This window comes from Gorilla gorilla, chromosome 9, assembly GCF_029281585.2.
Source record: "Gorilla gorilla gorilla isolate KB3781 chromosome 9, NHGRI_mGorGor1-v2.1_pri, whole genome shotgun sequence".
NCBI lineage: Eukaryota > Metazoa > Chordata > Mammalia > Primates > Hominidae > Gorilla > Gorilla gorilla.
Window position 1 is genome coordinate 70910755 of NC_073233.2, and position 25015 is coordinate 70935769.

Below are 25015 nucleotides of genomic sequence, written 5' to 3' on the forward strand. Positions count from 1 at the left end.
AGGATTGGAGGGGCTCTGGCTTCTGTCTGCAGCCACTCTGGGCTTGGTCAGTCATCTGCTCACATGCATGCTGGGACGTGTAGACACACACATGTATTTTCATGCACAGGCGTGGTGTACACACCTCAGAGCACTCACATGTGCTTGCTCATGTTCACATCAGTCCAGCTTGCGTGTACCTGTGGTGCCTGTGCACAGGCCTGTCGTACATGAAGTGTGGATGGACAGATGTGCATGCTCACGTGTCCACACAGTGGCCAGCTCCCATCCCACCCCCATTCCTGAACATCATGGCTTGAGTTCTTATCGCTGTTTATTGAAACCTCCCATCAAAGAAAAGTGTGGGAGGCAAGAAGGGGAGGACTTCTCATCTTGTTAAGACTCAGTCTTGTTAGGACTGAGCCAGGGGATATCAGGGGACCTCAGGGGAAGAGGACCGGGACAGTGGGGGAAGGTGGCCAGTGGGGAAGGGCTAGACAGAAGAATGGCAGGGCCTGGGTTGCAGGGAGAACAAGGGCAGGGATGGGTATGGAAAGGTCCATGGCTGAACCTTTCAACTGGCCAGGGCTGGGCAGGAGGCTCTGGTGGTGGTGATGGAGACACCTTCACCAAGCTCTCAGAAGGCTTCATCCTAGGAGGATGGACCTATCTGGGGCCTCCCTATACTCCTAAGGTGCCTGGCTAGGATCAGTCTCTGGAGGGCAGGGAAAGGGGGTTCTGTTGTCCTCAGCTGGAGCCCAGGCCTGGTCCGTGAGGCTGCAGAGGGATCCTCTGGGAGGCCTTTTCCACCTCTGGCTCCTGCTTTGGCTTCTTTGCCCGCAGGGACCTAGGGACAGAGAGCTCAGGAAAAGCCCTGGGCCCAGACCTGCTTCCCCAGGGAGGAGCACTGATGGGGCCAAAGGCAGTGACTGACCAGTTTTCCAGGTCTTCGATAGTCTCTGGCAAGGGCTGATTCAGGGTCTCAGGCAGGAAGAGGGCAGCACTGCCCCCGAGGAGGGCGGTGATCCCGTAGATGATATTGGGGATGAAGGGCTGTACCTCACCCGTGATTTTCACCAGCGGGGACACCATGCTTCCCACGCGGGTCCACAGGTTACTTACGCCCATACCTGTTTGCCTGCGAGGGTTCAGAGTAGGGATTGATAGCCTGTGTGTGGGGTTCATAAAGGATGGCTCCCCTGGGTAGAGGACAGGACAATGCCACAGTCCCACTTGACCTGTGTCCTCTGGCTGGGCCTGGCCCCAGGTCCAGCACCTACCTGATGACCGTGGGGTATAATTCACTTGTGTAGAGGAAGAGGCAGCTGAAGGAGCTGGATAGGCATCCCTTCCCAAACACAGCCAATACTGTCCTCACGGTCTGCAAGTCTGCAGAGGAAAGAAAATGTGGTGGGCCTTGGAGTTCAGGAGCACCTAAGAGTTCTCACTCCTTAGCTGATCTTGTCTCCCTTTTTGCTTTGGCTTCCAGGAAGCTCAGATCCAAACTTAAAGCTGAGTAATGCTTTGCATGCCTGTGTCCTGCTATGTTTGTGTTTTCCCCTGCCTCTGATCCTCTATTTCCATTTATATTTTGTTGTATATGTTCTTGTTCTTGTCTTAAAATACCTCAAGTTCTTTTGGAAGGGTATAGGTGTTATCAACCAACTAACACCCATATAAAATATACGTAGCTTTTCCAAGGTCATGATGGAGTAGGTTGTGGGGTCTTTCTTGAGCATGAGCTCTGTCGTTTTACCATCTCAGCTTATCTCTACAGTGATGTCACTCAGGACACTCTCAATACCTCAAAAATTTTCACACTATCCAGATACCACCATACTTTGCCCAGTCCAAGTCAGATCTGGAAAGGAGCTTTCATGTCATCTAGCCCAATTGCGTTATTTTCTAGAAGAGAGACCCTGAGTCCCAGAGAGTGCAGGGACCTGCTCAAGGTAACACAGTGACTTAGAGGCAGAGCCAGCAGTGAAGTCCCTGGCACCCAACCTGGAAGCCTCTTCCAGAGGGTTCTGGGGTAGCCCCAGTCTCTCACCCAAGGGCACAAAGGTGAGAGCCAAGATGGCCCCTCCTGCCAGGAGCAGGGCAGCGGCCTGAGTGGTATGCCGGCCCAGATAGCTTAAGGAGAGGATGGTGATGAACTTGGCTGGGACATCGACCCCACCAAAGATGATCTGGAGGATGTAGAGGTTGACTCCAAATTCTTCCACACCCATAGCCAAACTATAGTAGGCAAAACCGGTAGCAAACCTGAGAGGCAGAGAAGGATTGGTTAGCACCTGCAGCCAGGCAGAGGCCACTCCCCATGCTGGTCATTGGGTCACCAGGATGATGAATAGCTTCACTTCTTGTGCCAACTGCAACTGATGATAGGGGCTGCTTGAGTGTCCTTTTGAGGTTTCTGAGATCGTGTCTGGGCTCAGGGAGAAAGCGCTGTGATTGATTGGTCATGTCTGACGTGGGCATGGTCCAGGGTGTGGTGGCAAAGGCGCCAATAACTGACTCTAGAGAAGATCAGGGCTGGAGGGAATCTCGGAGACCAAAGGAGGCAGTAAATGATCTCTCCTGGTTGGGCAGCAGTTTAACATCCAGACTGGCGAGGTGAGCATTGAGCTGTATGCCTGGGTCAGATGTTTCCCTTCCTCTCTCTGAACTGTGGGATCCCTTTGAAGGGTTCCTGGACAAATCGAATCCTATTCACAAAGAAATGGCCAGGATGGGAAGCAGAAACCAAGTCACAGAAAGGGCTTTCAGGGAGCAGGAGAAAGTCAGACAGAGGAGAAAACTTGAGATAAATATAATTTTTGTCTTCAAGTCTGAAACCCATTGGTCTAGCCTTGCTCTGTGGGGTTCCAGAGGGCAGAGCTGACCCAGAGGGGGGCAGTGACAGAGAGGGAGAGCATGGGGACACTGAGCGGCAGGGATGTGAGCTGGGGAAGGGGCCTGGAGCATTTGTCCTGTGGGTGAGGGGTGGGGCATTGTGACCCCAGAGGGAAGCAGACCCTGATGGCTGGACCTGGGTGTGGGGCAGGAATGCAGCAGATTTCTGGGGTTGGGGCTGGGCTGTGGTGGCCCAGGAGAGGGGATTCTCTGACTTCTCTTTCAGATGCCCTAGGCCTTGCCCTTAGGTGAGCCTACTGGAGGCCTTGTCTATCACCCCTTCCTTGGCAGGGTGTGGGCAGGGAGAGGGGAGTTACCAGGCCAGGGAAAGACAGAAGGTCATGCGGCGCAGCATGGGTATCCGGAACAGGTCACTTGCGGTGTACTTGGCCTTGGCCAAGGAGATCTCCTTCTGCAGGTTGAGTTTGAGCTCCTTTGGGCAGAGGAGGGGGAGGGGTGCCATTAATGACCAGCTAGTGGGCAGGACAAAGAGAGGGAGATGCAGGCGTGGTGCCTCTAGAGGAGCTCAGGGAATCAGATGTGGTATAGGCTGTGAGCCAGGGGAACAGAGGCAAGGGGAGGGGCCAGCCCAAGAGTGGAGCACAGGGGTTCTGCTCCCAGACTGTAGTCCTCAGCCCCTACCTCCAAGCTGAGCCTTTCTCCCTCTTCCTTCTTGCCATTGAAGGCAGCCACCCGCCGGAGTATCTTCAGGGCCTTCGAGGACTTTCCAGACAAGACCAACCAGCGTATGGACTCTGGTGTCCACCTGGGGGCCAGAGACCAGTCACAGTGGCTCCTCCCACTCCAGAGCCCCTTTTGAGAGGCTGGAAGAACATCAACAGCCAGGGCCAAGGGGTAGGAGGACCAGAAACCTGAGCTATCTCACTGCAGATTTCATGGAATTTAAACTTGGACAAACTCTGCACCTGGGCTGCCTGCAGCCAGCACAAATTCCAGTGTTCTCTTCTTCCCCTTCCAGAAGACACTTTCCTCTGCCCCCCACCTGGGTCACTTGTTATTGTTGGGTGTCTTCCTTAACTAGGAGCCCCAGGCTCTAGGCCAAGGCAGGTGGGGCTGGGGGAGGGGACGGCATGTTCAAGGCTGGACTGCTGGAGGGTCCTGCACATCCACCTCCCCAGCCTTCCTTGGGCTGCATTCCCAGTCTCTCTGGAGAAGAAAGGGCAGGGCTGCAGCCACAGGGCAGCTTGGGAGGGGGATGGAGGCTAAGGTGAGGTCAGGGACTAGGCTTTGGGACCTTCAAATTCTCCCTGCAAAGGACTAACTCTGCTGGGGGAGTTGTGGGGAGAGAGTGAGCACAGCATGGGGTCTTGGGATTGGCAAATAGGCAGTCACCCCCACTCTCCCTTGCCCCCAGGCTATGCTTTTGAGGTTGGCTCATTCTGAGCAGTTCCTGAGGGTCACCAGGATAAGAGGAAAGGAAGAGGTTGAGATGTGGGGAGAAAGGAGTGGCGTTTGGAGAAGTCTGGTCCAAGGCAGGGTCAGCTTTAGCTGTAGCCCCTGTGGGTGACCTGGATCCAGTGAGGCCCTCAGGGAGTGGACATTGGTTGCCTGACCTCAGGCCACTGCACCAGCTGATGGTGGCAGCTTCCTGGGCCCATCACTCCTCTTGCCCTGACGGTCTTCTGAGCCTGCTCTTACCAAGATTATCAGTGACTTCCTCCCAAAACCATGGCAAGGGCCTGCACTCTATCCTCCTCTTCCCGAGAATTATGGTAGGAATGGCTTACAGTTAGTGAGCCTTCCTGTGTACCAGGCCCATGAAACTCTGGGTGACAGGCAACATTATCTTCATTTTACCTAGAAAAATATTTTTCATTTTTTTCCTGTTTTTGAAATGGAGCCTCACACTATCGCCTGGGCTGGAGTGCAGTGGCGTAATCTCTGCTCACTGCAACCTCCACCTCCCAGGTTCAAGTGATTCTCCTGCCTCAGCCTCCCGAGTAGCTGGGATTACAGGCATGCGTCACCACACCTGGCTAATTTTTTGTGTTTTTAGTAGAGACGGGGTTTCACTGTATTGGCCAGGCTGGTCTGAAACTCCTGACCCCGCGATCCGCCCGCCTCAGCCTCCCAAAGTGCTGGGATTACAGCCGTGAGCCACTGCACCCAGCCACCTAGAAAAATCTTGATGCTCAGAGGGCATGAGACTTGCCCCAAGTCACACAGTGAACTGGCCCAAGCTCTCAACTGTGCTCTGCTGATCGCCCACCCTTATTTTGCCTCCTGAGACTCTGAGTGCTCTCACGCCTAGGTTGCCCATCCCCTCTGGGAGCTGCTATTCTCATTTCCGAGCTGAGGTTCTATCCCAGCTTTGCATCTTTTTGTGTAACTTTGAGGAACTGCTTCACATCTCTGAGCCTCAGTTTCCTCATCTGTAAAATGGGGACAATAATGTCTCCCTCACACAGAGAAGCCATGAGGATCAGAGATGACGTAGGTTGATGCCCAAAACGGGCTGTGCACATAGCAGATGCTCAATAAAAGGTCGCTCCAAGACTTCACTTCTTTTCCTGAGCGCCTGTGGGATTTCCTGCTCTTTGGCTCTGACTACGTTTTTTTTTGAGACGAAGTTTTGCTTTTGTTGCCCAGGCTGGAGTGCTGTGGCGTGACCTTGGCTCCCTGCAACCTTCACCTCTCAGGTTCAAGTGATTCTCCTGCCTCGGCCTCCTGAGTAGCTGGGATTACAGGCATGCACCACCATGCACGGCTAATTTTTGTATTTTTAGTAGAGACGGGGTTTCACCATGCTGGTCAGGCTGGTCTCAAACTCCTGACCTCAAGTGATCTCCCTGCCTTGGCCTCCCAAAGTGCTAGGATTACAGATGTGAGCCACTGTGCCCGGCCAGCTCTGACTACCTTCTAAAGACCCATTTCCTGTCTTTCAGTGTGGCCTCGGGTTCAACATGTTGGTAATGAGCTCTCTGCCCACTCTGGGTCTCTGACCCAGGCACCTCCATTTTCCCAGGTTCCCAGGCTCAGGCTCCTCTTTGAACTTTCCTTTGTACTTCGACTCCAGCAGTCCCCAGTTCTCCAGATTCTTCCTTCAAGATATATCCCAGATCAGTCTCCCAGAATCTTCCTCCCAGCACCATCCCCTCCCATCTGTCTATTGTCCCCACTCAGTTGGGTCTGTCCTTCTGGGCTATTATTTCACAAATGGAAACTTGATCAGGCCTGTAGCACCACAGACTCTTTCCGTGGCTTTCTACCTCCCTCCATATGAAGTCCAGGCCCCCCAGCTTTCCGTGCTCTCCCAGCCGGTCTCCATCCTGTCCACCTCCACTTACCCTCTTCTTCAGCTGCAGGCAGGCCCTCCTTCCCCACGTGCCCCCATCCCTGCTCTCTCCTGCAGCATGCATTTGTTTATGTAGTTCCTCCTCCCTGGAGTGCCCTTCCCTGACTCTGGGACTGGGTTCCCCGGGGACACAGAGTTGGCCAGCCTGGGCAGGTATGGGCTCCCCTGTTTGGCCCTAGGGCACCTAAGGAAACAGATGAAGAGGAGAGGGCCACATACCAGGATGATAGGAAGAAGACGAAGAAGGGAATGGACACAGTTAACTGCAGCCAACGCCACTGGGGGATGGCGTAGGCCAGGCCGGGCAGAATGAACTGGCCAAAGGTGTAGCAGTACCCAAGTGCTGTCGACATGATGGCCCGCATCCGGGTAGGCACCCATTCCACATCTGTGGGAGGAGTCCAAGCACCAGATTAGTGTTCTGCTAGGTCCCAGGCACCTCCGTGTGAAGGGGCACCAGCTTCTGCATCCCCATGGCTACTGACATCCTCCCCACGGATGCTGTTGATATCGCCCTCCGTTGGGGCTTCCTGCTGTTCTGATGCTGACCCTAAGTTCATCATCCCCATTTTACAGATGCCACAGCTGAGGCTCAAGGCGATAGGACTCAAACCTAGGTGTGTCTGTTTCCAAACTCATGCTCTTAACCACTGCTTCTCCAATGGCAAGTGACTTTCCTTGTTCTGCCTCAGTTTCCTGATCTGTAAAATGGGAATAATAGTGTCACTTACTTGCAAGTGTTATTGAATGAGATTGTGTACCTAGCAGAGTGTCAGGCCCAGGGTAAGTCCTCAGTATTGACAGCTGCTATTACTATGCTTGTTGTCATTGTTAAATTTAAGTGAGGCCTCTGAGGTCCTGAGAGGGGGTGGCACCTTGACCAAGGTCACAGGGAGCCTGTGGTTGAGCCAGACCCAGACCCCATTCTCTTTTGGCTTCTGGATGGTGCTCCCCAAAGCCCAGCTCCATGCCCCACTGCAGCTCACTCAAGATGACGGTGCTCAGGGTAATGCCTGAGATGCCAAAGCCACACAGGAAGCGGAAGACCATGTAGATGGGGAAGGTGGGGCTGAAGGCTGCACCGGAGCCGCTGGCTGCCAGCAGCAGGTAGCTGCAGGTCAGGATGGGCCTGCGGCCAAACCTGTAGCTCAAAGGAGAGGAGGGGCCAGGTTAGCCACAGTGTGCCTGCCAAGAGGAGTGACTCTGCATGCTGTGGGGCAAAGGGCTGAATCCGACCCCCAACCTTTCCCTGTTGGGCACATAAAGCTCCCTCCCCAGACACAGCTTTCTTGGTAATTGCTATTTTTGACAAGTTTGCAATTAGAGGTTTGAGTTAATGAGTGATCTCCTCTACATCCGCCTCAGCTTAGCTGACTGAGCAGGGGTCAAAGGACCGCCCATCTCTAAGCAGTCCATCTCCTCTGCCTCCACTGCTACACAGCCACTACGCTGTGTCCCAAAACCTGGAGGTTTTTTCCCCTGGAAGAAAGGAAGGCTGGAGGCCAGACACGGTGGCTCATGCCTGTAATCCCGGCACTTTGGGAGGCCGAGATGGGAGGGTCACTTGAGGTCAGGAGTTTGAGACCAGCCTGACCAACATGGTGAAACCTCGTCTCTACTAAAAATACAAAAATTAGCCAGGTGTGGTGACACACGCCTGTAATCCCAGCTACTCGGGAGGCTGAGGCAGGAGAATCACTTGAATCCGGGAGGTGGAGGTTGCAGTGAGCTGAGATTGTGCCATCGCACTCCAGCCTGGGCAATAAGAGTGAGACTCCGTCTTAAGAAAAAAAAAAAAAAAAGGAAGGCTGGAAGATTCCAGTTGTAAGGGCTTTGGGGTGGAGAGAAGGCTGTGGTCCAGAAAGGTAGTGAGGTTTGCCCAAGGCCACACAGCAAGAGCCATCCCACCCTCCCCCAGCTCTTTGCCTCTTTGGGGGTGCATGGGTGGAGCAGAGTAGGGAAGGGTTGTCCCCATGGGTCATGCTTCCATGGGCTGTGCCCCCATGTCTCACCTGTCAGACAGGTCTCCAAGCACGAGCCCTCCAATCAGTATACCTGCCATGAAGATAGACTGGGCCATCTCCTTCAGTTTGTTGGAGTTGCACACCAAGTCCCACTGCACAAGAGAAAGGTAGGGCTAGCCTAACTCAGTGTAGACAGCCTGCTCAGCCATGCTCAGCCTGTGCCCTCGTACATGTGGGCTTCCTCTCCCAGTGCCCTGACTTGGCCCCTACCTCCCAAGGACCGTTTCCTTTTTCAGCCCGGCTCGGAGCTCCTTGGGTTTGTCTGTGGCTCTTCGGCCCCTGACCTGCATCCCTCAGGCATGTGTGGCCTGTCGTATGGCTCTCAAAGTCCACTCAGCTACCACATCCAGGTCTGGCCTCAACTTCTTCCTCCTCTCCAAGTTGCCTGCTTCCCTGTTTGCCTCCTCCCTGCCCCTCACATAGCCCAGGCCAGTCCCTCTGCCTACCCCCTTGACCTTGCCTTCTCTCCTCTACAGGGACGTTCCTCTATCCTTGCCACCTCTCTTCATCCTGCAGATCCAGTCTCTCTCTCTCTCTGCTCCTCCTCATCAGTATTTAGGTGTGTCCAAATCTCTCCATCTTAAAACCTCTTTCCTTTCCTCATTCACTCCATTTCTCTCTTCCCTTCAAAGCCAAATCCTTTGAACGAGGAGCTGTACTTGCTATCACTCCATCCTCATCTCCTTTTCATGTCTCACTTCTGCCCCCAACCCATCCACTGAATCTGTGCTTATCAAGGTCACTGAAGTTTCATTTTTACGGCACACAATGGAACGTCCCAAATCCTGGCCTGGCTTGCCCTCTGGCAGATGTGGATGCTGCTGATCTCGCCCTCCGTCAGGCTTCCTGCTGTTCTGCACTCCTCGTCTCCTTCACAGCTCCTTTCTCTCTGCCTAGCCCTTGAAGCTTTCCCAGGGCTCTTCCTGAATCCTCCTCTCTCTCCACTTTCCCCAGGCGATGCCATCTGTTCCTGCGGCTTCAATTCCTATTTTATGCTGAAGATTCCAAATCTACACCTCCAGCCCAACCTCTCTTCTGACCCAGAGAGGAGTAGATTCAGTGGTCCCACTTGAGAACTCCGCCTGGATAGAGTCACAGGCACATCCCAGATTCAATGGGACTTATCACCCCACTTCTCATTAAAGTCCCAATCTCAGGGACTGGTAACCTTCTCTTCTTAATTAATTAATTAATTAACTTAATTTTTGTTTGAGACAGGGTCTCACTCTGCCACCCAGGCTGACTACAGTGGCATGATCATGGCTCAGTGAAGCCTCAGTCTCCTGGGCTAAAGCCATCCTCCTAAGTAACTGGGACTAAAGGTGTGCATGACCACACCTGGCTAATTTTGGATTTTTTATATAGACAGGAGCTCACTATGTTGCCCAGGCTGGTCTCTAACTCCTGGCCTCAAGTGATCTGCCTGCCTTGGCCTCCCAAAATACTGGAATTACAGATGTGAGTCATCACATCCAGCCTCTTTTTTATTTTTATTTAAAAAAATTATATTATTTTTAATTGGCAAATCATAATTATATTACATATATGAAAACAATGTGGTGTTTTGATATATGTATGCAATGTGAAGTGATTAAATCAAGCTAATTAACATCACTTCATTTACTTGACATTTTTTGTGGTGATACTTTTGAAAGTCACCCTTCTAGTTATGGTGAAATAAACAATACATCATTATTCTTGACTGTAGCCATCATGCTGTGCAACAGATCTCAAAACGTATTCCACCCATCTAGCTGAAACTTTGTACCCTTTGATCAGTAACTCCCCATTCCTTTCCCCAGCCCCTTCCCCCTGAGCTTTTGGTAACCATCATTCTACTCTCTACTTCTGTGAATTGGACTTTTTTTTTTAAGATACCATATATAAATGAGATCATGCTGATAACCCTCTTGATTCCTTCCTCCCTCTCCTACTCCACAATCACTTGATCTTCAAGATTCTAGCTTTTTGATACTTCTTGAATCTGGATTCTTCTATTTCCACTACTACTGCCTTAGTGTAGGCCTCATCATCTTGCACTTAGATTAATAATGACAACTGATATTTATTGAGGGTGTTCTAGGTACTGGGCACTGTTCTAAGCTCTTTCCATGTTTTAACTTTAATCTTCACAATAACCTTATTATGTAGGTGCTAATATCATGCTATTTTACAGATAAAGAAACTGAGGCCCAGATGAGGCTGCTGCAGCAACCTCTTGACAGGTCTACTGGACTTCGGCCTCATCCCTTCCTAGCCATTCTTTCCCTGATAACCTGAAGGGCTAAAATGCCACTCAAATCAGGTGCCTGTCTTGCCTAAAGTGCTCACTGGCTTCTCCTTGCCCTTTGGGTAAAGATAATGCCCCACTAACACGGGTTTATGAGGCCCTCCATGCTCTGGCCCCTGCCTACCTGTCTGGTCTAATCTGCTAATCCCCAACATGCACCCTTTGCTCCAGCCATCTGAATTACTTGTGCGATGAAGTGGAGAATTTAATTCAATAGAAATGCCTCACAAGAATGTTTTGGAAGCAAAACATTCCAAAAGGTGAAGAACTAAACATTCCAGGGAGCTCTTTCTCACTTCCCTCAGTTGGAAGTGAGGGAGAATGGTGGTGGATGGAATCTCCAGGTCCTACAGCTGTCTCAGAGTGGCCCAGCATGGCCAGCAAGCCTGGTGGTCCATTTTAGTTGGGAAGGGGGCCTGCATGGTATGTGTGTTGGGAGGAGATGGAGGAGGGACAAAGGTAAAGGAAGAAGCAAGGGGGTGTGAGGTGGAGGAATGTGCAAGGGGGCATCTAGAGAGACTTCTGGTACTGTGTGGCATGCTGTGTAAAGTCCCTTTAGGAAAATCTAAAGGAGAGACCTACTGTTCACCTAAATTCATTCACCCCTTCTTCCATAGTAAATAGCACATTTCCCTGATGACCTTGTACTGAGTGGGGCCATGTAGTTCTTGACAATGGAATGTGAGTAGAAAGATGTATGTTACTTCCACCTCATTTGCTTAAGAGGGATTCCCTAGTCTGGACTTGCATGCTTTCTTCCCATCCTGTTGGTGGGAATGGTGACAACTAGAACAACTCTGGGGAGTTGCTGTCAGTCTGGGTCCCTGAATGACTCTGTGGAGCAGAACCACCCATTGGCCTAAAATGCTACTCACCTTGGAACTGTTACATGAGAAAGAGAAGCACTTCAATATTTTTCAAGCCATGAATTATTGTTGTTATAATAACCTAGCCTATCCTGATACATCCCATAAGAAGTTGCAAATGGAAATTAGATTTTTATCCCAACCTCCATGATAGTTAGTGCCTTAAGAGATCAATAATCTGTTTGGATCATGAGAAGGTCAATTGTCAGACCTGCTTGGAATGTTGCAGGCTGCTGTCCTGCTCCACCATCTGAGACCAGATCTGCTGGATCTTGGTTTCTACCATGATACTTGTGATCATGTAGGCTTTAGAATAACTGTCATGAGCTGGTTTCTACCAGAAAATTGAGCAATTTACAGAAAATATCATTCCTGGAATAAACTTTTGAGTCCTGTTTAGAACGTGCCTGAATCCTTACAATGGCTTACGAGGCCCTGGAAAATCGGCTAACATCTTTATCCCTGTCACCTCTCTGCTCTCACCTGCTACTGCCCTCTCCCTCACATACTCCACTCTCGTTGAATTGTTTGCCTTGCTGCCCCATAAACATTTCAAGCATGCTCCTACTTCAGAGTCTTGGTGTATGTTGTTCTCTTTTTCTAGAATGTTCTCCCAGATAGCTACTTGACTTACACCTCCTTCAGATCTTTGCTCAAATGTTATCTTCTCAGTGAGACCTCCCTATTTACAATTATAACTCCCAGCAGCCTATACCTCTCTACCCTACTTAATTTTCTCAGTAGTACTTATACCATCAGAATGCTGAATGATTTTCCATCTTTTTGGTTTATTGCATGTTTCTCTCCCAAGAATATCAGCCTGATGAAGATAAGGCTTTTAGTCTGTTTTGTTTACTACTGTACTTTCATTATCAAGAACAGTATCCAATACATACTAGGCACTCAATATTTGTGGAATTGAATGTGTGAACATTCCACAGAAAGAACAGAGGGATTGAGAGCCTTAGAAGTTAGAGATCTGCCAGTGTCTACATGAGAGGTCATAGGGCCCACACTCCAAATGCTATGTGCCTCATTTCACCAGAATGAGTGCATGTCAATATGGATAGTGTCTAGGCTGTATGTGCTGAGGATATAACCACACACCAGTGAGCAGGAGAGAAGTGTTTTTTCTTCACAGTCAGATTGGGAAACCTACTATGGAAAAATTGTCTACTGGAGGATTATCATCCTTCAATGACATTTTGAAGCTTGGAAGAAAGAGTCATTTGTGGTTAAATATTTTTAAAAAATTGAACTTCAATTGCACTCTAAATTGCTCCCAGAGATTTCATGGTTAATGAAGCACATCAGAACTGATGAGAAAAATATGGCCATGGCTTCCCTAAAGATCAACACAAATCTGTTTTCCCTGAAGACCAACACAAATCTTCCCTGAAGATCAGGAGAAAGCTTTGCAAATAATGCCATAATAACCTTATAAAGTAGGTACTCGTGTTATTTCTTTTTATAGACAGAATCTGATCTCACAGGGTAAGTGGCTTGCCCAAGCATGGCTTGGTTCATTTCAAGACAGAGACTGAAACTCAGATCTGAGATCTGCAACTGTTATGGGTTGACTTGTGTCCCTCCAAAAAATACATTGAAGTTTTAACTCTTCGTGGATCAGAATACGACCTCATTTGGAAATAGAGTTGTTGTAGATGTAATTAGCTAAGTTATAATATGAGGAGATTATACTGAGGTAGAGTGGGTTCTTAATTCACTATGACTCGTGTTCTTATAAGAAGACAAGAGAGAGACACACAGGGATGTTATGATCCACAGAGGCAGAGATTGGACTGATGCGTCTACAAGCTGGGGAATGCCAAGGGTTGCCAGCAACCACCAGAAGCTGGCAGAGGCAAGGAAGGATTCTTCCCTAGAGCCTTTGGAGAGGACACACCAACACCTTGAGTTTGGATTTCTAGCCTCCAGATCTGTGAGACAATAAAATCTGTTGTTCTGAGCCACCCAATTTGTTGTGCTTTGTTATGGTAGCCCTAGGAAACTAATATACGGCACGATTCCTGAATATTTGAAGGACCTGCTGGCTTTATAAGGGGTGATTGGAAGAGGATTGGGACTAGACAAGCATGGCAATGAGGGAACCAGATGTGGAGCAAATGGGAGAGATTTTTAAAGGCATCCTGGAATTTCTGGGAGAGAGGAAAGTCTTTAGAGAGAATTTTGGCATGCTTTCTGTGCAAAGACCCTAAGAAGGCCCTTTTAAGAAAACTTAGGCTAGATGTCTTGATTATTACTCAGGGTGTCAAGAGTGTGACTTGTGTTTCCCTTGACTGTGTCTCCATGGTAGTCTGAGCCTTGCAAGTCCTTGGATTCAATCAGGTTACACTACAGAAGCTCCATGCTATTGCATTTCTCTTTGCTTTGGTGCTGGTTATGATCCCCTTATTCTAGTAGTGTTGGCAGTCCTTTGAAACTCATGTCAGTATCATCTTTTTGGAGAGCCAGGAACTTCTTTTATGGTCGTCTGGCACAAACAGGTGGTCAATAAGTGTTTGTCAGTTCGATAAATGGATAAGAGTGTCTAGCCGCCCAGGGTAGGTAAGGTGCTCCTCATTTCCCTTTCTTGTTCTTACCTGCAATAGGGCACCTATTACATGGCATTCTAACTGCTTATTCACTTGTTTGCTGTCCTGTATTCTGTAATGTTGCTGAGGACTGAGAATGTCTCATTTGAGTTTTTTTTTTTTTTTTTTTTTTTGAGACAGAGTCTTGCTCTGTCGCCCAGGCTGGAGTACAGTGGTGCAATCTCAGCTTATTGTAACCTCTACCTCCCAGGTTCAAGCGATTCTCCTGCATCAGCCTCCTGAGTAGCTGGGATTATAGGCATGTGCCACCATGCCTGGCTAATTATTATTATTTTTTTTAGTAGAGACAAGATTTCACCGTGTTAGCTAGCATGGTTTCGACCTCCTGACCTCATGATCCTCCCGCCTAGGCCTCCCAAAGTGCTGGGATTACAGGCGTGAGCCACCGTGCCCAGCCTTGAGGTTTTATCTCTAATAGCTAGCAGAATAGTTGCTACATAGTATATGTTAATGTTTCCTCAACAAATAATTAATGAGTGAGCAGGGCTGGGAGAATTTTGGCATGCTTTCTGTACCAAGACCCTGAGGAGGCCCTGTTAAGAAAACCTATAGCAGATGTCTTGATTATTACTCAAAGTGTTGAGTGTGACTTGTGTTTCCCTGGACTGTGTCTCCATGCATAGGCTGTGCCACTTGGAGTCCTTGGATTTAATTATCCTTATTTTACTGAGGAAGCCCAGAGAGGGAAGAAAGGCAACTTGTTGGTTGAACAGAGCCAGTTACTCAACCTCCTGGTGGTTCTGTTTAGTCCTCGGCATGACCTTGGCTGATCCGTCTCATCAACTTTTGGCAATTCCACATAATGTTCTTGCTCCCAGTATTCTAGTTCAGTGTTCCTTTTTTTCTTACTCTGTCTCCCAGGCTGGAGTACAGTGGTGCGATCTCGGCTCACTGCAACCTCTGCCTCCCAGGTTCATGCGATTCTCCCGTCTCAGCCTCCGGAGTAGCTGGGACTACAGGCACCCACCACCATGCCTGGCTAATTTTTGTATTTTTAGTAGAGACGAGGTTTCACCATGTTGGACTAGGCTGGTCTCAAACTCCTGACCTCAGGTGATCCACCTGCCTCAGCCTCCCAAAATGCTGGGATTACAGGCATAAGCCACTGCGCCTGGCCTAGTTCAGTGTTCTTGACCATCTTTTTCCTTTCTTGGAATGTAGCTGAGCCCCAAGGGAGCTGGGTTCTGGAAGGAAAGGGTAGGAAACTCACTGCCATGCCTTTCTGTGTGGGCTGATGCATCAGGAAGGTGGTGGGGAAGAAAGAGAAAAGCACGATGCTCAGGAGAAAGCTTTGCAATTAACGGCATAATAACCTTATAAAGTAGGTACTATTGTTATCTCTTTTTATAGACAAAGAACCTGAGGCTCAGAGGGTAAGTGGCTTGCTCAAGCATAGCTTAATTCATTTCAAGAAACAGACTCAAACTCAGGTCTGCTGGACCCAAGATGCTACCCTTGGCCCTGAGCACAGCTCCTTGATGCCTCCCTGCGTGCCGTGCTCTGAGGCCTGGGCTGCTGAAGGAAAGGCACCATACACGGGAGCTGTTACTGTGAGCCACTGTAAGACAGCATAGCCCAGCATAGGCTGGGATTGTGGTCAAGGAGGCAGTCAAGGTCAGAGCCAGATAAGCTGCTCTGACATCATATCCAAAGTGTGAGCAGCAAGAAGTGAGGCTAGGTGGCCCCTGCAGAGCATGAGGCAGAAAGTGGGCTGTAGAGAGTCAGGACGAGCCATTTGTGATCAGGACCATGATAAGCAGGATGGGGCCCTGCTGTGTATGCGGGGAGCTGGCTGAACCAGGAAACAGCCTGCCTTAGTTCAGGGGCCTTTTGGAGCTAGGTCAGGTCTAGCTTAGGGGAGAATTGCTGCTGCCCATGTGCATTCCTGGATCCCTAGAGGAACCTGTGCTGGGGCACAAGGACCAGAGAGGATGAGCCAGGTATCTTGGGGACAGTCAAAAAGACATCAGTTTCCAGCTCTGCCACTTAGGAGCTATGTGTTCTGGGGCCAATTACTTAACCTCCGTGTGGCTCAGCCTCTTCATCAGTACCCACAGGTACCTAGTACCTGCTTCTCAGGCTTGTGAATGACATAGGAATGAAAAGCACCCAGCACTTATACCTGGAAAACGATAGGCACTCAATTCACAATAGCTGTCTTATTATTATTGTCACTATTAATGCCATTAAGTCATTGTAAGGCCTGTGCTCACAGGGACAGGTCATGCAGTAGAAAGGGCATGGATTCTGTAGTCAGGATCTCCCAACACCCCCATTCTTCTATAAAAGCTTGACCCACCATCATGTCTGGGAGGGCCACCTTCTGGATCTGAGCCCGGTGTATTCCTCTGTAAAATGGGGACAATAGTGCCTGATTTGCAGGGTCACGAGAGAAGGGATGCAAACACCAGCCCAAGTCCCTGCATACAGTGGGTGCTCACTGGTGAGTTCCTGATCCTGGAGAGCTCACAGGAAGGTCCCACCTCCTCCTGCGCACATAATCAGGGGCTTTCTAGGTCAGGGCTGTCAATAGGGATCAGGCTGGCTTGAAAAGTGGTTTGGGTGGGGCTCTCAGGCCTTTTCCCAGGAGTCAGATTGGAGACGAGGAAAGAGATGGAGGAGGATGAGCCGCCGGCAGGGCTGAGGGTGGGCAAACGGGGGTGGGAAGCAGAAGTGCTGCTGGAGATGAGAGATGGGCAACCGGGGACTGGGGATTGGGATGAAGGAGGGTCAGAGGTGGCTGACCAGAGACCCGGCAGGGGACCCTCCCAGGGTGGAAGTCTGCTCACAGGAGGCCTCACTGGGCAGCCTCTCTGCTTCTCCAGCAGCTGACCTGGGGCCTCCTTGGAGCAGTCTTCCACCCTGGAGAGGGTGGGGGACGGGCTTCTTGCAGCCCTGGAGACAAGACAGGGAGGCTCAAGTACCAGAGACGAAGCCCAGGGCCCTTAGAGAGATGGGTCTTGCTCATCCATGGCCAGGCCCAGGCCCTGAGGCCCACAAGCTGAGGTTCAGTGGTGGGGACTATGGGGTACGTGCCTCTCCAGGGAGCCCAGAGTCCAGAATTCGTGTTCCCATGCTTTCTAGACTTAAAGGCCTTTGTTTCCTCTTAATGTCCTAGTAAAGCTCATTCTGAAAAATCCTGACCTTCTCTGCTGCACCAAGAGAAAGGAATTTGTGGTCACCCCTGCCAGGAAAGCTTAGGGGATCAGAAGGGGGAGGGAGACCGCCTCCACTCCTGTCCAGACCCAGTGCTGGGCTTGTGCACTCCACCAGCTCAGCCCTCCAGCCCTCTTGCCCCCTCCAAGAGGGAGCCTCCTTAAAATCCCCATTCTACAGATGAGGGGACGGAAGCTGGAGTGGCGAGGTCACTTGCCAGGTTGCTGACTGTGGGGGAGGAGCTGGATCTGAGCAGAAGAGGAGGGCCAGGCTGAGGAGGGAGGCAAAGTCAGGGCCTGGGTGAGCTAGAAACAACTGCGAGAGCTGGCTCCCCTTTTTACCAGGGGATCCCCCTCTCTTGTGTTGGGGACAAACCCTCTAGTTCTTAGACATCCCTATTAACAACAACAGCAAAAAAGCACGGCACCAGCAAGGAGTGCAGCTAACATGGAAATGGAATGCTGTGTGCCAGGCCCTGGGCTCAGTATATGAAAATGGAATGCTGTGTGCCAGGCCCTGGGCTCAGTACTGTGCTTGCGTTATCCCCGTTAACCCTCACACTTGCTTTCTTAGCCCTTTTTACGGATGAGGAATCCGAGACTTCTAGGGATCATGACATTCCTGATCATTGGCAGAGGCAGGTTGTGAGCTCTGGTTCACGATCCCACACTGTTTGAGAGATGGCCCCTTGCTTCTACTAACAGGTGTCACCTGGACTGATCTCGCTCTTCGCCAAATACCCTGCCTTCCTCATTACCACCCTCCTCACCTGGAGCCAACGCATCGGTTTCCCGCCTCTGCGTCAGAGACCTACTTCTAGGTAAGGTCCAGCTACTGCTCTGTCTCTAGCTGAGGGGCACCAGAACCTGACCCAAGCACATGGAACTGGACTTGTTATGGCTGAACCACAAACAGAAAGATGAAAGGGTTCTGCCCTTGCTGTGCTGGTACCAGTGTGGCTGGCTGGGTCCAGCCACTAATGCATTAATGGCCGGGCAGGGACACTTCCTAAGGGCTCTCACAGCTGAGAGTTCTGGGGATCTGGCACCTGATGAATGCCTGGGCCAGACCTGACCCAGAGAAGGGTGCGGTGCCCTGAGGCCTGGCGACCCCCGGCGTCCTGCTGGGATGGCGGTTCACACTGTCTCAGCTGCTGAAATGGTGACTGGGAACTGGCTCAAGCGTGAACTGATGCTTGACTGCGTACAAGACCTGCAACCTCTCTCTCCGTCTGGCCTTTCTAGAGGCTTCTCGAGGGGTTTTCTGGAAAGGAAGCCACTTCCCAGCAGTGAGCGGTGTCTACATCCCTCCCGTCTGTCTCTCCCACCAGGCTCTGAGGGGGCAAGTCCTTCATTCAGTGTTGATTGAGCACTTGCCATGCATCTAGTCCTGTGATGACAGGGTGGGTGAGAGAGGCACAGTCTCTGCCCTGGAGAAGCTACTAAAGGCAGGGAAGGAGGATCTGTGATGTCCCTGGGCAGCAGGGTGCACAGTCAGCCTCACGGATTGTGGGTTGGGGGTTGTGCATTCCTGAGGAGCGTAGGCTCTGGAGCCTGACTCCTGACTTTGACTCCCCACTCCATCCTGTATGAAACGTGAGGCCTTGGGCCAATGACCTGTCCCTCAGTTTCCTCATCTGTGAAATGGGATAAGAAAGGTGCTAACCTTAGAGGGTTATTTTGAAGATGAAATGAGTTTATGTGGCTGAAGTGCTTAGAACCGTCTGGCACAGTGTGAGCATGCAGTAAATGTTATTGTGACAGTGATTTAATTGTTCCCTGTGAGATTTTTGTTTCTTTGGCTAGGTTCTGTGTTTTTGGAGGACATGGGCTGTGGGTTTTACTCCTCCTTGTCTTCCCAGGTCTCAGGTGCACGGCAAGTCACCTGTACATTTGGAAACTTACTTATGGCTATTGAGGCATCTTTGACTCCCTCCCTGTCCCTCACTCCCTACATCATTCAGTTGCATTCAGTTACCAGGTCCCAGAGATTCCAACTTCCTGGCCTTCCTGGTATCTATTCTGACTGTCCTTTCTATCTGTCGTCTTTGTCCTGGATCCCTGTGCAGCTTGCTAACGGGTCTCCCTGCTGCTGGACTAAAACACTCCACAAACTACCCTCTAAGGGGCAGTCAGAGTGACGAGCCTTCGAAGGTGACCTGTGGTGTCACTCTCCTGCTTAACACCACCACAGTCACTGGCTCCCCATTGCCCTTAGGACAGAGGCTACACCTTCACCTCTGTAGCATCCAAGCTGGACCCTCTTGCTGTCCTCTCCAGCTCCATGTCTGGGGACCTCCATATCCTACTGCTCACTCCTCCAGCCTTCCCCTGGAACCTGCAATCTTGACTTTTTGCTCTCTTTTTCTTTTCTTTTTTTTTTTTTTGAGATGGGGTTGTCTTGCTCTGTGCCCAGGCTGGAGTGCAGTGGTGTGATCTTGGCTCACTGCAACCTCCGCCTCCTAGGTTCAAGCAATTCTCCTGTCTCAGCCACTTGAGTAGCTGGGACTACAGGTGTGCACCACCACACCTTGCTAATTTTTATGTTTTTAGTAGAGACGGGGTTTCACCATATTGGCCAGGCTGGTCTCGAACTCCTGACCTCAGGTGATCTGCCTGCCTTGGCCTCCCAAAGTAGCTGGGATTACAGGTGTGAGCCACTGCACCCGGCCTTTCTTCTTGCTTCTGTGCCTTTGCATTTGACCCTCCTTCCCTGCCACTCTTCCTTTTGCCTGGGGTTCACTGCTCACTAACTCTCACCTCCCAAAGTGCTGGGATTACAGGCATGAGCTACTGCGCCGGGCCTTTCTTCTTGCCTCTGTGTCTTTGCGTTTGACCCTTCTCCCCCACCATCCTTCCTTTTGCCTGGGGTGCGCTGCTCACTAACTCCCACCTCTCCATGCCCAGTGTGGGCATTACTGACTCCAGCAAGCCCGCCTCAATCCTCACTCCAGGCTGGTTAGATAACCCTCCCCTGGGCCTCAGAGGACTCTGAATGTACAAAGCGCATATTCATTCATTCCACAGAACACCTCCTCTGTACCAGGCACTATTCTAGCTGCTGCAGATAAGAGTAGTAAACAAAGCAGCAGAAAATCCCTGCCTTGGGAAACGTGTATTCCACCAAACTGCCCATGATCCTTGAGAGCGGGTCTGCGTCTCGCTAGTGGTGTGCTCCTGGAGGGAAGGCAGGGCTAGCGGCTCTTCAACTTTATGTCCTCAGTATTATGCACTGGGTGTCAATAAATGGATACTTGATGGGTTTCAGGCATTATGCTTGGTGCTGGGGGGAGAAAGTAGCAAACATGACAGGGAGGAGATATAATCTAGGGATATGAGAGCAGCAAATGTCACGGTGTGGAGTGCAGGTGTGTGTGTTTGGGTCCTGAATCTGCCACTTATTAGCTGTGTGACCTCGAGCAAGCTACTTAACCTCTCTGTGCTTCAGTTTCCCCATCTGAGAGAGAGAATTACAATACGAACTATCTTACAGTGTGGTCAGGAAGGTTAAAAGTGTTAATATCTGTGAAGCTCTTAGAACAATGCCTGCCACATAGTAAGCACTTTATATAAAAATATTTGTTAAACAGATGAATAACAATCACACAGACTCTGAACATAGCCCTAAATTCAAATCCTGCCTCTGCCACGTTCTAGCCATGTATAACATGGGAAGGTCATGGAATCAAGCTGAGCCTCAGTTTCCTCATCTGTGAACTGGAGATAATACTTCTCTTAAAGAGATTACATCTCCTGGGCCTCCAGGAACCCACAGATGTATAGTGCTTGGCACCAGGTAAGGGCTTTGCAACGAACGCATCTCTTCTCATGAGGCAAAACAGGCTCCTGCCCTTGAGGGGTTCATGGTACCCCAGGGAGGATGAAAACACTGGTCTCTGCTCACTGCTCAGACGCCACCTCCTCCGTGAAGCCTCCCTTGAATCCAACAGTTTCTCCCTCTTTTGGACCCCCATAAACATTTGTCTCCCTGTACTTCTTATGGGCTTTAGCTGTAAATTCCAGTTCTGAAACTGACCAGCCATGTGTCACTGGACAATCATTTCCTTTCTCTGGGTCTTAGGTTTTTTATTTTTAAAAATTCCGTAAGGGGAGATAGAAATCACCTTCAACGGAGCATCACGTGGGAATCAAACAAGACAGTGTCTACAAAGCCCCCAAATGTGCCTGTCAGTTAGTGACGCCCAATACATGCCAATCCCCAATTTCTCATCTTCATCCTATCATAGGCTCCTGACTGGCCTGTCAGTTCATTGAAGAGTCTGATTTAACTCTGGATTTCCCCGAGGTGGCAGGTGAGAGAGTCAATGAATCAGTGAAGGGCTGTGGGAATGAGAGGTGAACCCACGAGTGACTGTGTGTGTGTGGATGAGACATTTTCTGGGTCTGCTGTGGAGTGTTTCAAGCCTCCCCTCTGTGCGGTCCCTCCTCCACAGCCCTCCCACCTTGGGGTCTTTGCACAAGACGGAATTTTCCTCCTTTCTCTCACTGCCTGTTTGGCCCTTGACTGATGTTTATATCTCAGTTCCAGGGGCATTTCTGTAGGGAGGATTCCTTCAACACCCATTCCCCACGCCCTCACTCTCACACCCACCCCAGAGGTAGGTCATAGTGCAAGGTCACTTTGAAGTTGCAATTTTACACTTATTTGTGTGGTGTTTTCCTTAATGGATGCTATCTCCACCGGGCTGTAGACCCCCTGGGAGCAGGCATGGTGCATTTTTGTATTCCCAGAGCTTAGCTCTGTGCCCGTCACAGAACAGGCCCTCAGTAGCAGTTTGTTGAAGCACTGCTTGGACTCTGAGTGGGAAGAAGCCAAGGGTCTTGGTGCATGAGCTTCTGCACTCAGGTCCTTCCTCTTTTCCTGCCCAGTGGCCTGTCCTCAGTTCCTGGGAACACCAGACCCCAGCCTCCTCTGCTGCCCACCAGCGGTGCAGGGTATGGGGGTACGTGGGTAAGTGGAGGGAGAGGGTTTGCCCAGGCATACCTCTGTCACAATGGAGTCCTTGGTGCTGTTGTAGACCCAGCCATCCAGGCATGGCTCCGTGGCCCTCTGGGTGTCATTGGGCAGGCTGGCATTGGGCGGATGTACAAAACGGAGGCACCTCTCAGGCTTCCCATTTGGGCCCATGGGGAGCACCCAAGGCCCTGTGGAGGCATTGGGGGGCGGGCGACAGTGGTGGACAGGGGTGGCGGCTGTGAAGATCTGCAGCAGGTTGTGGTTGGCCATGTTGAGGATCGGGAGGCCCAGTATGGCTACATGCAGGAACTGGAAACGGCCCATGCTTCCCACACGGTCCAGGATCTCCGAGAAGGTCATGGCACTGGGGCAAGATGAGCCAGAGCTGTGGGCAGGGCATAGGCCAGGGAGAGGTATATGTGTGCCTGGTGGTGCGTGGGTCTATGGAACCATATGTGGGAGGGTGAACCAAGTGGATATGCGAGCACAGGTGTGTGGAGCGGAGCATGTGTAAGTGTGTAAAGATGTGGAAGCTCAGGCATGTGGAGCCGCAGATGTCCGAGGAAGAGCCCAGCTGCACGGAGGGCTGTGGGATCAAAGGTGGAAGTGTGTGTCCAGGTGTGTGGACACAAAGGTATCTACGGGTATGTGCTCATTTAGGCTGCAGCATAAGGACACAGCTGTGTGAGCTCGGGTGTGTGTTGTGCGCGTGTGCACCTGCGGGCACGAGCATGTGTGTGCTCAGCTAGGCTGGTTGCACATGCTGCATGCATGGAGCAGTGCAGGACACATAGCAGGGACCAAGGGGCCCAGCCTTGGATGTTGGCTACAAAGGACAGATTAGGGGGTGGGTGGTGAATGTCCCCAGTTGCTCCAGGCAGATACACAGGGTTAGCAGAGTTCAGGTTGTCTGCTGGGAAAGGCCTCCCCAAGCTCAGAGCCTCCTGGCTTCTGGCAGTTCCCTGGGGCTGGGCCCACCATGCTGGAGTATCTGTAAGAGCCCGAAGCGGGTCTCAGAGGGCACTAGGGGCTTGTCCAGTCGCAACTGGAGCCTGGCCTTGGGAGATTCCCAGGATTCCTAGGTGCCTGGGGCCCTCCATCCCTCCTCACCTGGTGGCTGGGTCTGGATCCGATGGGGCTGGTGATCAGTGTAGTTGAGGTCCCTGCTCTGTCCTAGGGGCCGGCAGCTGCTGTAGTTGGGCAGCTCAGCTCTAACAAGCTGTGTTTGTGCCTCCCCCAGGGGGGCTTATATAAGGCATAAGCTGTTTCCCGGGCTAATGTTTGACTTTTCTTTTGCGGATTAACATCACTGGCAGGGAGAGTGCTGTGGACCCACCAAGGCCAGCTCTCCTCAAAGGGCTGCCTCAGCGAAGGCCGGTGGGGGTGGGGCAGCATGGCTGAGCCTAGCAGGGCTGCTGGCTGGACACCATGGGCCCAAATGGGAAGTCTGAGACGTGCCTCCGTTTTGTACATCCGCCCAGTGCGAGCAGCCCTGGCAGGCTCACCGAGGGGAGATTCTGGGAAGGAATCTGGCCTGACCTCTGAGGGTTCAAGGTCCCTCTCAACTGATGTTCAGAGGACTTGATGCTGAGGACAACCAATGGGAAAGGCACTGGTGCCCGTAAGCAGGCAGCATTCTCCTGTGTGCTACCTCCCCTGCCTGGCACCTCCCGAGTAGGGGAAGGGGATTTGCCTCTCAGGAAGTGTTAGGGCACACCCAGACAGAAAATGTCACTTTCATCTATCCCTGAGGACGCAGGGCTGCCATCTCCTGGGCCCCTGGGGCAGCCAGGACGTCCCTGTCTGTGTCTCTGACACAGGTGAACTGCCCCCTTCCATCCCACCCTCAATGGACAGGCTTCTCTCCTGATCAGCCGCTTCCCCCTGGGGACCAAATGCAGTCCCTGCTGTTTTATTTTCACTCTGAATATTATTTTAATTATATAATAATGTGTGTTTCCTGCATAAAACATGGGAAATACAGACAAGCCAAACAAAACAAATCAAAACAAAGCAAAATGTCCAGTCTCACCTGAGAGCCTATCTGTTCTTCTGTTCTTTTCCTCAGCAGAGACTTCAGTCTAAGACCCCGACTTCTAGCCACCAACATTAGGCTCTTTTAACCCTCACGGCAGCCCTGTGACTAGTCGAGCATTAATAATTAGGGAACTGAGGCAAAGAGAGATTAAGTGACCTCCTCACCATCCCCCAGCCAGGAAGCACAGGGCAGGGGCAGGGTGGCCCTAAGCCTATTCCTTCCCTTAGAACCAACATTCTCTACGAAGCCTATGGGGGCACTGTACTATTAATGTATTGCCTCTCCCTTAAAGAGTCACCTAGAGGTCTGGGCGGGGTGGCTCAAGCCTGTAATCCCAGCAGTCTGGGAGGCCAAGGTGGGTGGGTCACGAGGTCAGGAGTTCGAGACCAGCCTGGCCAATATGGTGAAACCCCGTCTCCAATAAAAATACAAAAATTAGCCGGGCATGTGGCATGCGCCTATAGTCCCAGCTACTTGGGAAGCTGAGGCAGGAGAATCACGAACCCAGGAGGCAGAGGTTGCAGTGAGCCAAGATTGTGCCACTGCACTCCAGCCTCAGTGACAGAGCAAGACTACGTCTCAAAAAAAAAAAAAAAAAGTCACCTAGGCGGGTCTTCAACATCACTCCTGCCTGCCTTTACCTCTCTGTTCCTACCTCCAGAAACCCCGGGGAGCTGCCCCTTCCCACCTGCTCTAGGGGCTAGGGAGGGGCCCCCTTAGGGCTCCCCTTCTTGGTTGGGGAGGGCTTTCCATTCTCCTCCTGGGCCCCCCCTCCACCAAGGCAGTATCCAGCCCCCAGGGTCCAGACTGAGCTTCCTTCCTACCGCAGGGCAGGGTCAGCTGGTCAACCTGGGTCCAG

General features: G+C 51.2%; 1 protein-coding gene and 1 long non-coding RNA gene across 4 annotated transcripts in view; one reads left to right on the forward strand and one right to left on the reverse strand.

Annotated features, from left to right (window-relative positions):
* The window catches only part of LOC129525238 (uncharacterized), a 204240-nt gene that overhangs the window by 57734 nt on the left and 121491 nt on the right, over positions 1-25015 (forward strand). The window contains exon 3 of the long non-coding RNA XR_008669390.2: positions 17846-17961. This is a non-coding gene — a long non-coding RNA (uncharacterized lncRNA). The remainder of the gene's footprint in view (positions 1-17845; positions 17962-25015) is intronic.
* On the reverse strand, positions 296-23341 carry SLC22A8 (solute carrier family 22 member 8). 3 transcript variants are annotated; one of them, XM_004051391.4, is made up of 11 exons: positions 23229-23341; positions 22146-22482; positions 8203-8306; positions 7177-7331; positions 6410-6578; positions 3517-3640; positions 3192-3307; positions 2030-2244; positions 1260-1368; positions 914-1117; positions 296-826 (listed from the first exon to the last, which is right to left on the reverse strand). In XM_004051391.4, the coding sequence occupies exons 2-11, from the start codon at positions 22476-22478 to the stop codon at positions 727-729; spliced, it is 1629 nt and encodes a 542-aa protein (XP_004051439.1). In that variant the 5' UTR covers positions 22479-22482; positions 23229-23341; the 3' UTR covers positions 296-726. The 3 variants fall into 3 exon arrangements, with proteins under 3 accessions (XP_004051439.1, XP_004051438.1, XP_004051440.1); XM_004051390.4 differs by having other exon boundaries at positions 22146-22503; XM_004051392.4 differs by having other exon boundaries at positions 22146-22230; positions 23229-23335.